The 15,515-nt window shown below is 36.8% G+C and overlaps 1 protein-coding gene across 4 annotated transcripts in view; it reads right to left on the bottom strand.

The window, feature by feature from the left end:
* Window positions 1-15,515, bottom strand: part of AKAP7 (A-kinase anchoring protein 7) — a 134,460-nt gene that overhangs the window by 107,308 nt on the left and 11,637 nt on the right. For all 4 annotated transcript variants that reach the window (XM_087865495.1, XM_045805551.2, XM_087865493.1 and 1 more), the window contains exon 3: window positions 5,211-5,350. In XM_087865495.1, the coding sequence (XP_087721621.1) occupies window positions 5,211-5,350 (140 nt within the window). The remainder of the gene's footprint in view (window positions 1-5,210; window positions 5,351-15,515) is intronic.

Genomic DNA, 15,515 nt, shown 5'->3' with positions numbered 1-15,515 from the left:
TGAAAGAAACTTTTAAAAATAAGAGCATCAAAATCTTAAATATTTCATTGAGTATTATCTCTGTGTTTAGAGAACAAGAACAAACATCCACCTGTTAAACCTCACCACTAAGCCATATTCCCCATGCCTAAAAATAATGCAGTAAGAAAATTCATTTTTATATCTTTTAAGCTTTCTAATTGACTCAAGCCATATATGAGTGCAAAGAAAAAGCCCTGACGTTACAGTGCTTCTGCACAAGGGAGAGAAGTTACGTTCCAGCACAGAGCAGGAGAATTTCTTTGATCCCATCTTTTGACATTATTTTCAGAATTTTTGAAGATATTAACTTACATTGTTCCTAAATTTGCTGCCTCATTAAGATTTACTAGAATTATCACTTTAATTTGCTATGTAACTTTTCTTCAATGCTGAGTACTTTCATTTTTCTTGCTAGTCTACAACCATGAAAAGAACTTGAAAAATTGATGACAGAACAAAACTGGAGTAAAAGTAAAAAATCATTCTCAGATAGAACTTTCCAAATCTACCAAGTGCTTAACAAACACACTATAATATCAAATACTTTTACAATTACATTTCCCAGAAAAGAACTGAATGGACAAATCTACTTTTATTATTTTTATAAGACCAGCAATTTTCACATTTCAAAATGATAAAATACGGAATTAAATGTTACACATGACTTTTAAAACCCCCAAAGAAAATCATATTTTTCCATTGGTATAAATAAATTATCTTATAAAAAATTAATATACTCCTGAATTCGGTCAGGTTCTAATTGTTCCCTTGCATTTTTTTCAGTGCTGATTTACCTTATAATATAACCACTCATAAGAAAGCACATAAAACCAACATATGCGTAAATCCAACTAGAATTAATAATTAAACAGTTCTCGCCATTTAAGAACCATGTAGGATTTATTACAACTCCATTAAATTTTTTCCTTCTTTATTTTTATTTTTAAACTAATGTAACTATCATTGCAGGTAATGGAGAAACACATGATTTCATATAGTTGAAATTAGGATATTTTTATGCAGCCATTGTAATGCATTTTCCAATTCTATTTCTTAAAAGTATGAAATTATGAATTTCCATTAATGAAGAATTTCAAACATCTATGAATAGGTTTAAAAATCAAAGACCCATATAAGTCTGAATACTTTTTTCTTTAAAACTAGATGCCAACAAGTAGAGGCCAAAAGTAGAGCAACTCATTGTGAATGTGCTAGCTTCTAAAAGCTTGTTTGCAGGTCACTTAATTGGAACTTGGAATACAGTCTCCCATTGAAACAATGTTATAAATGCTGCTTCTTTTCCCAGGCCTTCCCACAAAAGCTCGTAAGTAGTTTTAAAAGAAAATTAACATTTGATACTTTAAAACAAACAAACAAAAGAGATGTTCATATAAAAGATAAAAAATGTACCTCCTAATCTTGTCCCATCCTACCTCTCCTTCCTGTATTTGTATGTAAGCTTTCTGTTACCTACAAATAAGTATCTTGGGAGGGAAACATTAAATTATTTGGTTTCCAGGTCACTTGAAACCTGCATTCCCCATAACTACAAGTCACCCTACCCTCAAATGATGGCTGTTGAACCTGTATTTTGAAACCACCATTTCTAACACTGTATTTCTTATTTGTAAATATTGTAAATGTTTTGGTATGCCACAAACACATCTCACCCCTGAAATGACAGTATTCTGTGTGTGTATTTTTCTACTCCTGCCAAGCTCTGTTCTAGGTACTGGGACGGAGCCGAAGAACTCTGTGAGGAAGGCGAACACGTTGAGATTGCAAGGAGGACAGATCACAAAAGGGAAGCTATGAGAGCCTGGAGGTGGCAAGGTGGGGGTGACCAAGGCGAGGTGGTCACCAGTGAAGAGGTTTGAACTGAGATTTTGGCACTAACAAAACCAAGAGGAGACGAAAGAAAACTCCCAAACACGAAAGGCTTTCTCTGGGGGCAGAGGGAACATGGCAAGTTCAAGGCCAGACGGGCTCAAGCAGAAGGAACGAGTGGCAAGTGGAGAAAGCTGAACCACGCAGAACCTCATAGAACATGGTAAAGCCTCTGTCTTTGTCCTAAAACCAACAGGAAAATCGTGAAATATATAAGCAGGTGGGTGACATGTCCAGATTTGGGTCAGAAAATAATTATCACCTCCATTTTACACCTAAGGAAATGTAAACTTACAGACATTAAGTCACCCGACCTGCATGCACAGAGTCTGTAGCCCAGTTGGGATGCAACCGAGGCCTGTAGGACTCCAAAGCTAAACTCCTCCCACGTTCTACACAACCTCCCAGAAAGTGAGAAGCAGAAACAAAGGCTACAGCAGCTTACAGGGTGAAAACTAAGAGAGCCACAGACCATTCTCTCTTCCCCTTGCTCCAGGCACTTTTGTGGCCCAAATCCTCAACTAAGTGGCAGAAGGAAAGAATTTCTTGACCCCCTTTCGTCTTCATCCCCTCCCCCACCCTGCCCTTCTCCTCCACATCACCCCACCGAAATTCACTGGAAGAGGCAGGAGGCCAGAACAAGGCAAGGAGGGATGTAACGCCGACATGAAGGGGACACAGAGCTGCTGTGCAGACCACCACGGGGGCAAAGGATGGAGGAGTGAAAGCAGACAGACTACATGAAGGGCCTAATTAAAGCAACTTACAGAAGTGCTCCCCTAACTTCTATTCTCATGGAGTATAGTGGAACAATTGCTACACAGCAAAACAAAATAAGGAACTTGGGATCTCTTCCAATCATAAATTGTGTGTCCGTGGGGAAATCACTTTGCCTATTTCACAGTCTCAGTCCTAAGGACCTGGCTTCTGACTTCTTGAGTAAGCAGCACCACCTCTGACCTCCAGCTTTCTTCTAACTCCCATATGTGCAGATGATCCTAAATTTCAAAGAAAATCTGTCCAAATAACACACAAGTATTTTAATATAATATATAACATATAACATAATAGATAATTGCTCATGACATTAAACTGTGTCACCTAAACAGTTTTAAGGACTATTGTACTGTTGGGGCACCCGGGTGGCTCAGTCATTAAGTGTCTGGCTTCGGCTCAGGTCATGATCCCAGGGTCCTGGGATCGAGCCCCACATCAGGCTCCCTGCTCAGCGGGAAGGCTGCTTTTCCCTCCCCCACTCCCCCTGCCTGTGTTCTTCTCTCGCTGTGTCTCTCTCTGTCAAATAAACAAAATTTTAAAAAGCAAAATTAAAAAATTTTTAAAAAAGGACTATTGTACTGTTAACCCACCAGTTTTTACTGATATGTACCAGTAAAATCAGAATCTAATTCTTTATTGCATTAAATTCTAAAACCTTGTATTGCTAGGTAATACAAATTCTCTTTTTATGCATCTTTTCTCCCCAGCTAAACTGTGATCCTACAGACTAGAAATTTCCTGGAATGTATCAATAATATTTTTTTTCTTTTGATATTTATTTCTTTGATTTCAATTTCATTTGCTTTGATTTTTAAAAATTCATTAGCATCCCCTAGAAACATTCTAGTTAAATACGGGGAGAAAAAATGCAAAATGTGCCTAGTGTTAAAAGAAAACCACAGGCCCAGGGGTGCCTGAGTGGGTCAGTCGTTAAGGGTCTGCCTTTGGCTCAGGGCATGATCCCGGCGTTCTGGGATCGAGCCCCACATCAGGGTCCTCCACTGGAAGCCTGCTTCTTCCTCTCCCACTCCCCCTGCTTGTCTTCCCTCTCTCGCTGGTTGTCTCTCTGTCAAATAAATAAATAAAATCTTTAAAAAAAGAAAACCACAGGCCCAAAATGGAGTCACATAGGTTAAGAGCCTCAAGTCAGTCAGCCAACCAAGACTTAACAGCCAACCTAACTGCCCCCCAGGAACCTAACCACTCCACATGAAATTTCCTGGTCAGCATGAAGGGGTCCTGACAGACCCCTTCCATTCTCCTTGGGAGGGTGACCTTACCTAAAATGATGGATTCTTTGCTAATAGTTTCCTTCTTTCCTCTCCCTCTCTACCTTTAAAACCCTTTCCCTTTCTGCAGCCTGATGGAGCACTTTTTTCTCTGGCACATGAGGTGCTGCCCAATTTATGACTCGTTTGATAAAGCCAACTGGATCTTCAAATTTACCAGGAATTTTTGTTTAACACTAGTAAAAGAGATCACAGTCCACGATCAAACAAATTCTGATTTGCCTCTCGAGTTGCACAAAGATATGAAAACAGTCAATCTTGCAAATGAGCTGTTCTTTCCTACCTCACTGCTCCAGCAGTTTTAATTAGATACTGTAGCTCTCAACCACATTCAAGGGCGTCTTAGTTTGGGCCAATTGGCTGGTCCTATTTCCTATTATTCATACCACATTAATTTTTCAGATTTTTAATAGATTTCTACCCAAGTTTATCATACAATATTAAATCGTTACAACAATGAGCAATTTTTAAAGAAACTGTGTTGCAATAATCATCACCATACACAGGACTCAGCAGCAAGAAATCCCACTTTACTTCCCCAGCAGAGATTTCAGAACCCTCTTTTTCTACCTGGTCACTACTCTCTGCTTCTGAAAGGTTCCTCCATTGCAGGGAGCAAATGCTTAGAGAGAACTAACCTTGACATGCTATCTGGCAACACTTTTCAAAAGGTTTTTGCAAAATTATTGTTTAATTATGATTGTTTAAATACTATTTCTCAAAATTACTGTTTAAATATATTTTGTTTAAATAAGACTATTTCTTATATAGTCTAGCTAAAATGCCACCAAAGACACTTAAGAGCTGAGAGCAAATGGGCTTACAAGCATTTAGTGTACCTTAAATTGAATTTAAAATAAAACTTTTTAGTAAAATAGTTTTTTAAAAAACAGCACCTCTAAAAAACAAAGCAAATGAATAAACAAACAAACAAAAAAGCAGAAACAAATCCATAAATACAAAGAACTGATGCTGCCTGAGGGGAGAGGGGTGGAGGGATGGGCAGAATGGGTGAAGGGGAATGGGAAGTACAGGCTTCAAGTCACAGGGATGAAAGGCACAGCATAGGGAATATAGTCAATGGTATTGTAATAGCATCGTATGGTGACAGATGGGAGCTACACCATCTGTGCAACGGTGAGCATAGCACAATATAGATCATCAAATCATTACGTCGTACAACTGAAATTAATGTGACATTTCATGTCAACTATACTTCAATTAAAAAAAAAGCACCTCTTTGTTGGTGATCGGAATGGATAGGAAATAGTTGGGTTGATAATCTTTTTGCTTTTTTTTCCTCTTCTTTATTTGATTTTTACTGATCCGTTCATTTTCTTTACTTCTCTCCAAATTTTTGTGAGGTACATCAGTGACTGGAGGGAAAAAGTCAAACAATAATATGTCTAATGTATTTAAACAAAGATAATTGAGTTAAAAAAAAAAAAAGGAAACAAGCACTACGTAAGTAGCAATCATTCATAATAGTCATTTTTAAATCTAAAGCAGGAGCTAGCAAACTATTCTGTAAAGGACCTCAGAGTAAATATTTTAGGCTTTGCAGATCCTATGGTCTTAGTCAAAACTACCCAAGTCAGCTGTAGACAAACACAGAGGACAGGTATAGCTGTGCTCCAATAAAACTTTCTTCACAAAGCAGAGAGTTCGCCAGAGTTAGCCCATGAGCTAAAGCACAATTATCCTCTCCCTCAAGCCACAATCTTCATGACACTAGAAAAGATCATTTTTCCCTCCATCCTGTATATGTGTATGTGTGACTTCCACAACATAACCACTTAGAGCAATGCCACTCAAAGTTTGGTTTGTGGGCCATGTCATGCCATAAACTGTTGCAAAAATTAAGACGGCTTTAGAAACTTTCACAGTGAGTAGGCAAAGTAATTTTGTTTATTAAATTTGGTTTCTATTTTGTGGGGTTTTTTTTCATTTTTCTAATAGTTCATTTTTTACTGTATTTTACGAAAATATCAGTTGGCAACAAATAGGAAATTAAAAAAAACAAAACAAAGCAAAACTGGTCCTTAACCACAGATCGTTGAGAAGCACTTAGCAGGCTACTTGTTAAAGTCATCTTCAAAGACCCATTTACAACACCCAGCAATTCTAATTATGAAGCTATGCCCCCAGAAATAATTACCAAATTGGTATAAAATGCCATTGTCTCCTTTTTCACAGACTCTATCAGGAACTCCCCCTATCTATGCAAAACTATCACTGATTGAAATTTCAGGCTGTGTCTCGAGCAGTAGCATTCTGTTCAAAATGGAGTGCCTTATAGAGACTTTGTAAAAATTCAAATATAATTGCATATTCTGAGGTATGATTTTAGAAAGCGGTAGGAGGAAGAAATCACCTTATTTACATTCAATCCTAGGAGGTTGGTTCCATCTTCAGGATCAACTCTAAGAGACCCTGGTGACCGTCACACACAATGCCTTGAAAAGGACTGTAAGAAGTCTGAGCTCAACCAACAGCACACTGCCTGTGTGCCTACACAGTCCCGATCTAACTGAACTCCTTATTATACATGAGGAAACAGAAGCACAGACAAACTTTTAAAAACTGTTCAATGGGAGCACCTGGGTGGCTCAGTCAGTGAAGCAGCTGCCTTCGGCTCAGGTCATGATCCCAAGGTCCTGGGATTGAGTCCCACTCAGCGGGGAGCCTGATTCTCCCTCTACCCCCTGCTCATGCTGTCTCTCACTATCTCTCTGTCTCTCAAATGGATAAATAAAATCTTTAAAAAAACAAAACAAAACTGTTCAATGTCACAGAGTCAAATCTGGCATTTAGATCTTTTAACTTTCTCCTTCTAGTATATTTCCTACTAGATCAAACTGTTTCTCTGCTAAAGTTCTGCAAAACCAAAGGGCAGAAGTAATTCTCCTTATTCTATTATTCTTTAAAAAAAGAATTTATTTTTAAGTAATCTCTATACCCAGTGTGGGGCTAAACTTAAAACTCTGAGATCAAGAATCGCCTGCTCCAGCAATTTATCCAGTCAGGCACCCCTACTGTTCTTTAAAATAGTAAGAGTAGGGGCACCTGGTTGGCTCAGTCAGAGGAGCACGTTGACTATTGATCTTGGGGTCATGAGTTCAAGCCCCACATTAGGTGTCTCTATTTACTTAAAAATAAATAAACTTTAAAAAGATTTTTAAAAAATAAAAAATAAATATTAAGAATAAACAATTTTTAAATAAATGTCACAAATAGTATTTTAGTGCTAACTTCTAAGAAAACTAGTAGAGTATGTTTAAAATTTAAAAACTAAAGATTTGTAGGGGCGCCTGGGTGGCACAGCGGTTAAGCGCCTGCCTTCGGCTCACGGCGTGATCCCGGCGTTATGGGATCGAGCCCCACATCAGGCTCCTCTGCTGGGAGCCTGCTCTTCCTCTCCCACTCCCCCTGCTTGTGTTCCCTCTCTTGCTGGCTGTCTCTATCTCTGTCAAATAAATAAATAAAATCTTTAAAATAAATAAATAAAAATAAAAACTAAAGATTTGTAGAGATAGGAGTAACACGCTCTAGGAGTAACATACACTTGTGACATCTAGAAGGTGGGGGTAAATGAAGAGCAAGGTAACCTGGGTAATAAGTCTGACTCTATCATTATGAGTTAGGACAAAATTATCTGGTATGTTTGTACATCTACTTCACTACTTTATTTCTCAATAATATACCTGTGATTAATATGACTAAAATGATGTATCTTCACAGAGAACATGTATTTGAAATATGAATTATTATCAGCTTCTTGCATGTAAGCTTGTCAGAACTTTATAAATTCTATAGCTAAGAAAAAGTTTGCCACATTCTCATCTGTATCGCGAGCATCATTTGAATTGCTTCATATGATGCCACTGGCTTTTACTTCCCATGCAATTCTTTAAATATGGAAAATCAAATCAATATGTTGTCGAGCTGCTTGTAATTTTAGACATCTAAGAAACAGTCCTACATTTGATTGTAATACCAAACTAAATCTACTAATTTTAAACAGAATCCACAAAATATGCTAATAAAGTACCACATATATTTTAAAGCCACATCTGAATACATTCCTAGCCCACCTCCATCTGCTCTTGGTAAACCGGTACTCTAGAAATGGAAACCAATTTTAATATAGTCTGGATCAGTGTGTGGGTTGGAATCCTGCCCCCCGCCCCACTTACTGGCTGTGAGATCTTAGTTAGTCACAAGAATTCTCTTCACTTCAGTTTCCTTCTCTATAATTTGAGAATAATAATAATAGTGACCTCACAGGGCCATTTTTTGAGTGAGTTAATACATTAAAGCTCTTAGACTATTTCCTGGTACAAAATAAGCACTACCATTAGCTATCATAATTATTAGATGTTACCCAGAGCGAACCTGAATTGGGGAGATAAATGTTTATCTGCTATCATTTAGAAGACTCCAAAAAGAAACTAAGATGAGGTATAAACAATCCATTGTTTTCCAGACCACTTGTACTCTCTCTGATTGTGGAAAATGAAGAACAATCTTGAGCAGTTTTTAAAAAATTAAAGATAACACTGAAAAGTATTTCTAAAACAAAACCAACCCATGGCAGCACTGGAAGCTGGGACAGTGAGTGATCGGCCTATGCCTACCTGGGGAAAAGCAATCTGTGAAAGGAAAGAGGGGCAACAGCTGCTGGCAAGGCAGCTGTAACGTCTGTTTCAGCCCTGTGGAGGCAGCACTGCATAGTGAAAAGAGCCGTGACCCAAAGACTAGTCTTCCAACAAGCATCTTTCCAACAAATCACTTCATTTCTCTACCTGAGAACTTAAAAAGTTGGCCAATCCTTAGAGAAGAGCTTTTTCCAGGTCTGAGGCATAAAATATACCAGAAGAGACTGGATCTTCAAAGACTCCTGGCACCATGTCCATTTGAAAGGCCCCTCACTAACCAAAGATGGCACAATTTGACCATCAAATAGAATAACTTCAATGGTGTGAAATATATCAACTATGCTTATAACCATCAGTTCATTATAATACTCAAAGGAAAAATTAAAACCAAAATTCACAGGTCACCTTTGGATTAGTCTAAAGAACTATTATTTTACAAATTTGGTGATAAAAGAGAAAAAAAAATCAAGCAGTTATCTGCCTTTCTTAATAAGCAAAGAGTCATACAGGGAATCAGTTAACTAAGGCAAAGTCCTTCTTTATAGAAATTTTCAGCTAATGATGCAAAAAGACAGTGTTATAACATCACCATTTCAAAACCCTTACCAGAGTAATGGATCAACCCCAAGATTATCAATGGATGATCCATTAAATGGAATTTTAATAATGGATACATCAAGTGACAAGATGGGAAGCCACTGATAAATCTTAACATCACAAAAAGGCAAGACAACCAAACATTTTACACCTCCTGATGTCACACAATACGAAATTCAAAGTATTTTTGCAGCTTTCTTGCCAATATTCCAAAACTTAATCAAGATTCCTTCATCTACCAGTTTACTGAAATATAAAGGACAGAGAAATACATTAAATGTCCATAATATTTAATGAATGAAGAAATCAGGCATCGATACAGCCTGATTTCTTCAATAAACACACACACACACATAAAGGGAGATCTACAGATGAAAAAAAAAACTGAAGAGATCTGTCAATCAAATATAGTGTGTAGACTTTGGTTCCTAATTCAAAACAGTTTTTAAAAAATTATGATACAGATAAATGTGAATACTAACAGAATATTTCATGACATTAGGAATTACTCTTATTTTTTGTTATGGGAAGGATATTTTAGATACGCTTTTTAAAAAAGATTCCTTATCTTTTAAAGACACATACTAAAGTATTTACAGATAAAATATGTCTGGAATATACTTCAAAATAACCCAGTGAGGAAGAGGTGATAGAGAGATGAGGTTCAGTCTACTATTCTACTTTTGAATGTGCTTGAGAGTTTCCATCATTAAATATTTTTTAAAAAACAAAAACTAGGGGCAGGGACAGGGGTGGGACAGCTAGGTAATCTCTATCTAGAGTCTCTTCTAGTTCTAGTTTTCTGTCATCTGTGATAAAGGTACTAATTTAACACCTGTACCAATTAGGACATTTCATGGTGAAATTAGATAAAGAATGGTGTCCAGTGGTGCCTGGCAGGCTCAGTTAGAAGAGCACGTGACTCCTAATCTCAGGGTCATGAGCTGAAACCCCTGTTGGGTGTACAGATTACTAAAATAAAAAATAAATAACCTAAAGAAGAAGAAGAGGAAAAAGAAGAAGTGTCCAAATTAATAACACAGCTGATTTTATCACCTCTACCTCTAGTTAATTTCAAAAATAACATAGTAGAAAGAGAATCCTGAACATATAATCTAGTTTTTCTTGTTTGTCTTTTTTCAAACTGCTAGCATCAACCCACTAGTGGGTTATGAAATCAACTTAGAAGACAATTTTTTTTTTTAGATTTTATTTATTTATTTGTCAGAGAGAGAGAGAGCACAAGCAGAGGGAGCAGCATGCAGAGCAGGCAGAGGGAGAAGCAGGCTCCCTGCTGAGCAAGAGTGATGTGGGACTTGATCCCAGGACCCTGCCATCATCACCTGAGCCGAAGGCAGATGCTTAACCAACTGAGCCACCCAGGTGTCCCTAGAAGATAAGTTAAAAGCACTTTTTAAAACCTGGAATGGAATGGAATGGAATGGAATGGAATGGAATGGAATGGAATGGAATGGAATGGAATGGAGTGGGGTGGGGTGGAAGGGAATGAAATGGAATAAAATGGAGAACAGAATAGAATACTGTAGAATAGAATACATGTAGTATAGTCAGTACATTGCTTATGGCAGGTGTAAGTATTGCTCCATGAAATTCGAGGTTTCTACGTACACGTGTATTGGGTGGCAAGGTAAAATGTACCCTTAGTGTGAACTAAGACACTGAATCATTTCTGCTGTTTTTACTCAATATGAACAGACTTAAAAATCATGGTATTTAAGAGACCACTGAGATTTTAGCATTTTAAGTTGTTTTGTACCTTATCTGTTTAAACTGTTCTTCCCATAGTGACTTATTTTGCCATTTCAAACATTCCATAAATCCATTTTACAGACATCCAGAGAAGGAAAATCAATCTTGGAAGATAATAGTTATAATTATATAAAAACTCTTAACAATTCTGGTATCAGGGCACTTGGGTGACTCAGTCTGTTGAGCCTCTGCCTTTGGCTCAGGTCATGATCTCAGGGGTCCTGGGATCGAGCCCCACATCAGGGCTCCCTGTTTAGTGGGGAGCCTGCCTCTCCCACTTCCTCTGCTGCTCCCCCTGCTTGTACTTTTTCTCTGTCAAATAAATTAATTAATTAAGTTAAATAAAAAACAATTCTGGTATCACGAGAATGACATAGAGTAAAATCCCAATTCAAAATACAACCTCTTAAAAACAAACAAACCTCCCTCAGAGTAAAAATAAAGAAGTAGAGCGTTTTTCTAAATTCCCTTAGCTTTCTCTAATCTTATCCATAACTATTTAACTTTCTTTTCAATTGGATTATCTAAAATTTTCTTTTGTGGGGTGCCTGGTTGGCTCAGTTGATATAATTTGCTATTATTCTTTTAACTTACTTTATATGAAAATAATAATGAGCAAAGTATTCGCATAATATCTAGTTTACAAATAAAAGCATTAAAGATCAATGATTACAGAAGCAAAACAGAGAACGCTTTGGCCATGCACCCTGGATCTTTCACTGGATTAGAGCTCATAACCTCACCTCATAAATTTAATTTATTACACTGTTAATTTTCATAATGATTTCAGTAGCCATTTCAATGTGCTCTAATGAATCTGGTCTTGTCGATAAGGGCTACAATTCTCTGATCCATGCATCTGTTTTTTTATCCAAAGCACATGTCATTTTATGCAAATTATCTAATTTTTCCTTAAGTTTTATTTATTCCTTCGAAAAAACTACAAGAGAATGAATTATGAAATTACTCTAATTAGATAGTCCACCTGTTAGTGTTGGTTGATTGTTTTCACATTTCCTCTTAGCCAAAAGGCTGGGAACAAACTAGATTCTTTGTTTGATAATCTTTTCTTTTTTTTCCTGTTCTGTAAGCAGTCAAAATCTTTGAAGTAATCATTCTTAAAACTCCTGAATTTATGATTTACAATATTACCTTCTCTATTCATAGCATTATTCCCCCTTATTATTTAAGTAATCTTAGAAAATTACTAAAACTTTCTTTAAAAAAATTTACCTCTCTCATTTTCTCTGAGGATTATATAATATAAAGCAGTTAGCAATGTGCTGAAAGCATTCAATAATATTATTATAAAACATTGCTCTCAAGATGAAAATTTTTTAAATATTTAATTTAGCAAGTACACGTAGGCAAAAAATTTTGGTGAGATTAATAAATATTTACATGTATTAACAAGCTGAATCCTCTCAACTCCTGAAATAGCTACAATTATTATGCCAATTTTATAGATAATGAATTGAGCCTACACAATCTTGCTCAAAGGACACAGTAAGAAAGTGAAGGAGCATGGTGCTAGGAAAACTGGACAGCTACATGCAAAAGACTGAAACTGGACCATTTTCTTACACTATACACAAAAATAAACTCAAATGGACTAAAGACCTAAATGTGAGACCTGAAACCATAAAACTAAAATAAAACACAGGCAATAATCTCTTTGACATTGGCTTTAGCAATATTTTTCTAGATGCCTTTTCAGGCAAGGGAATCAAAAGCAAAAATAAACTATTGGGATCACGCCAAAATTAAAAGCTTTTGTACAGCAAAGGAAACTATCAACAAATGAAAAAAGCAACCCACTGTATGGGAGAAGATATTTACAAATGATATACCCAATAAGGGGTTAATACCCAAAATATACAATGAACTTGTACAACTCAACACACACACACCAAAAAAATTAAAACATGGGGCAGAGGATCTGAAGAGACATTTTTCCAAAGACATACAGATGGCCAACAGACATGAAAACATGCTCATCATCACTGATCATCAGGAAACTGCAGATCAAAACCACAATGAGATACCACCTCACACCTGTCAGAAGGGCTAGAATCAAAATGACAAAAAAAAAAGAAGTGTTGGCAAGGATGTGGAGAAAAAGGATCCTTCGTGCACTGTTGATAGGAATGTAGTTTGGTGCAGCAACTGTGGAAAACAGTATGGAGGTTCCTTAAAAACTTAAAAATAGATATACCACATGATACACTAATTCCACTAGAGGATGTTTATCCAAAGAAAATGAAAATGCTAATTCAAAAAATATATGCACCCCTATGTTTATTGCAGCATTATTTACAATAGTCAAGATATGAAAACAACCCAAGTGTCCATGGATAGATGAACGGATAAAGAAAATGTAGTATATACATACAATGGAATATTAGCCATATAAAAGAATGAGATCTTGACATGTGCAACAATGTGGATGGACCTAGAGGATATTATGCTAAGTGAAGTAAGTCAGACTGAGAAAGACAAATACCAGCTGATTTTACTTATATGTGTAATATAAAAAAACCAACGAACAGGGGCGCCTGGGTGGCACAGTGGTTAAGCATCTGCCTTCAGCTCAGGGCGTGATCCCGGCGTTCTGGGATCGAGTCCCACATCAGGCTCCTCCGCTCTGAGCCTGCTTCTTCCTCTCCCACTCCCCCTGCTTGTGATCCCTCTCTCGCTGGCTGTCTCTATCTCTGTCGAATAAATAAATAAAATCTTTAAAAAAAAAAAAAAAAAAAAAAACCAACGAACAAAGAAACAAAGAGAAAACAGACTCTTAAATACAGAGAACAAACATGCTTGCCAGAAGGCAGGGGAGGATGAGTGAAATAGATAAAGGGGATTAGTAGGTACAAACTTACAGTTATAAAATAAATAAGCCATGGGGCTGAAAAGTACAGCACAGGGAATAGAGTCAAAATATTATAATCATGTTGTATGGTGACCGATGGTGACTACACATACCATGATGAGCACAGAATAATGTACAGAATTGTTGAATCAGTATGTTGTACACATGAAAGTAATATAATGTTGTGTGTTAATTATACTTCCAAAAATTTTTTTAAGTCTCTTTATTTATTTAAGTAATCTCTACACCAAACCTGGGGCTTGAACTCACAACCCTGAGATCAAGGGTCGTATGTATGCTCTTCCAACTGATCCAGCCAGATGACCCCAAAAAAAACATTTTAAGAGAAAGTGTAAAACTCTGACAGTCTGACCCACAGCCGTAGCTATAACCACCATAGTTTAACACTATTAGGAATAACGTTAGTGGACAGAATCAAAGAGGAATAAGTTTATCCAGCACTCTATTTACTGAATCAATGAAGCTTACATGCACATTCACAAATTCGAATTGTACCTTTTTTTTTCTTTTCAAATTTTTATTTAAATTCTAGTTTGTTAACATGCAGTGCAATATTGGTTTCTGGAATAGAATTCAGTGATTCATCACTTACAGATAACACCCAGTGCTCAGCATAACAAGAACCCTCCTTAATATCCATCACCCATCTAGCCCATCCCCCATCCACCTCCCTCCATCAACCCTCAGTTTGTTCTCTATAGTTAAGAGTCTCTGGGACACCTGGGTAGGTCAGTCGGTTAAGCGTCTGACTCAGTGTCAGCTCAGGTCGTGATCTCAGGGTCCTGGGATTGAGCCCCACGTTGGGATCCCTGGTCAACAGGAGTCTGCTTCTCCCTCTGCCCCTTCTCCTGCTTGTGTGCTCTCTCGCTCTCTCTAGTAAATAAAATCTTTAAAAAAGAGTCTCTTCAATGGTTTGCCTCCTTCTCTTCCCCCCCCAATATGTTCATCTGTTTTGCTTCTTAAATTCCACATATGAGAGGAATCATACGATATTCATCTTTCTCTGACTTAACTTCGCTTAGCATAATACACTCTAGCTCTATCTACGTCATTGCAAATGGCAAGATTTCATTCATTTTGATGGCTGAGTAATATTCTATTGTGTATGTGTGTGTGTATGTATGTTTATATGTATATGTATACAAGTATATGTATATATGTATATACATATATATACACACACATCTTCTTTATCCATTTATCAGTCGATGGACATTTGGGCCCTTTCCACAGTTTGGCTAATTGTATTTTTTCATTAAACTAAAAAACATTCATAAAATTTGAAGATTAGAGAAAGGAACCAAAAAACTACTCATAAACCCATGATCTTTAACACAACCACTATGAATTCTGGTGACAGGACACATAAAGTATTTATACAATTGTAAACAAACACCCATACTTTTTTTACCCCCTACTTTTTCATTTTGCATTTTAGGTGTGAATTATTCCTTGTAAGATAGTTTCCAGAAAAATTATTTTCATAACATGTAATTTAAGGCATTAGTCTAACTTATTCATTCACTCCCTAATCTTGGACATTTGGGGGTTTTTCCCAATATTTTTACTATTTAAAAGATGCTGTGACACATTTATTGATGAATAAACTTTCTTCTATAAGTAAGA

The sequence above is a fragment of the Ursus americanus genome, chromosome 11, assembly GCF_024610735.1.
Source record: "Ursus americanus isolate L20-20 chromosome 11, mUrsAme1.1.p, whole genome shotgun sequence".
NCBI lineage: Eukaryota > Metazoa > Chordata > Mammalia > Carnivora > Ursidae > Ursus > Ursus americanus.
Note: the sequence above shows the minus strand (reverse complement) of the source record. Positions and strands in the feature narration are given on the sequence as shown.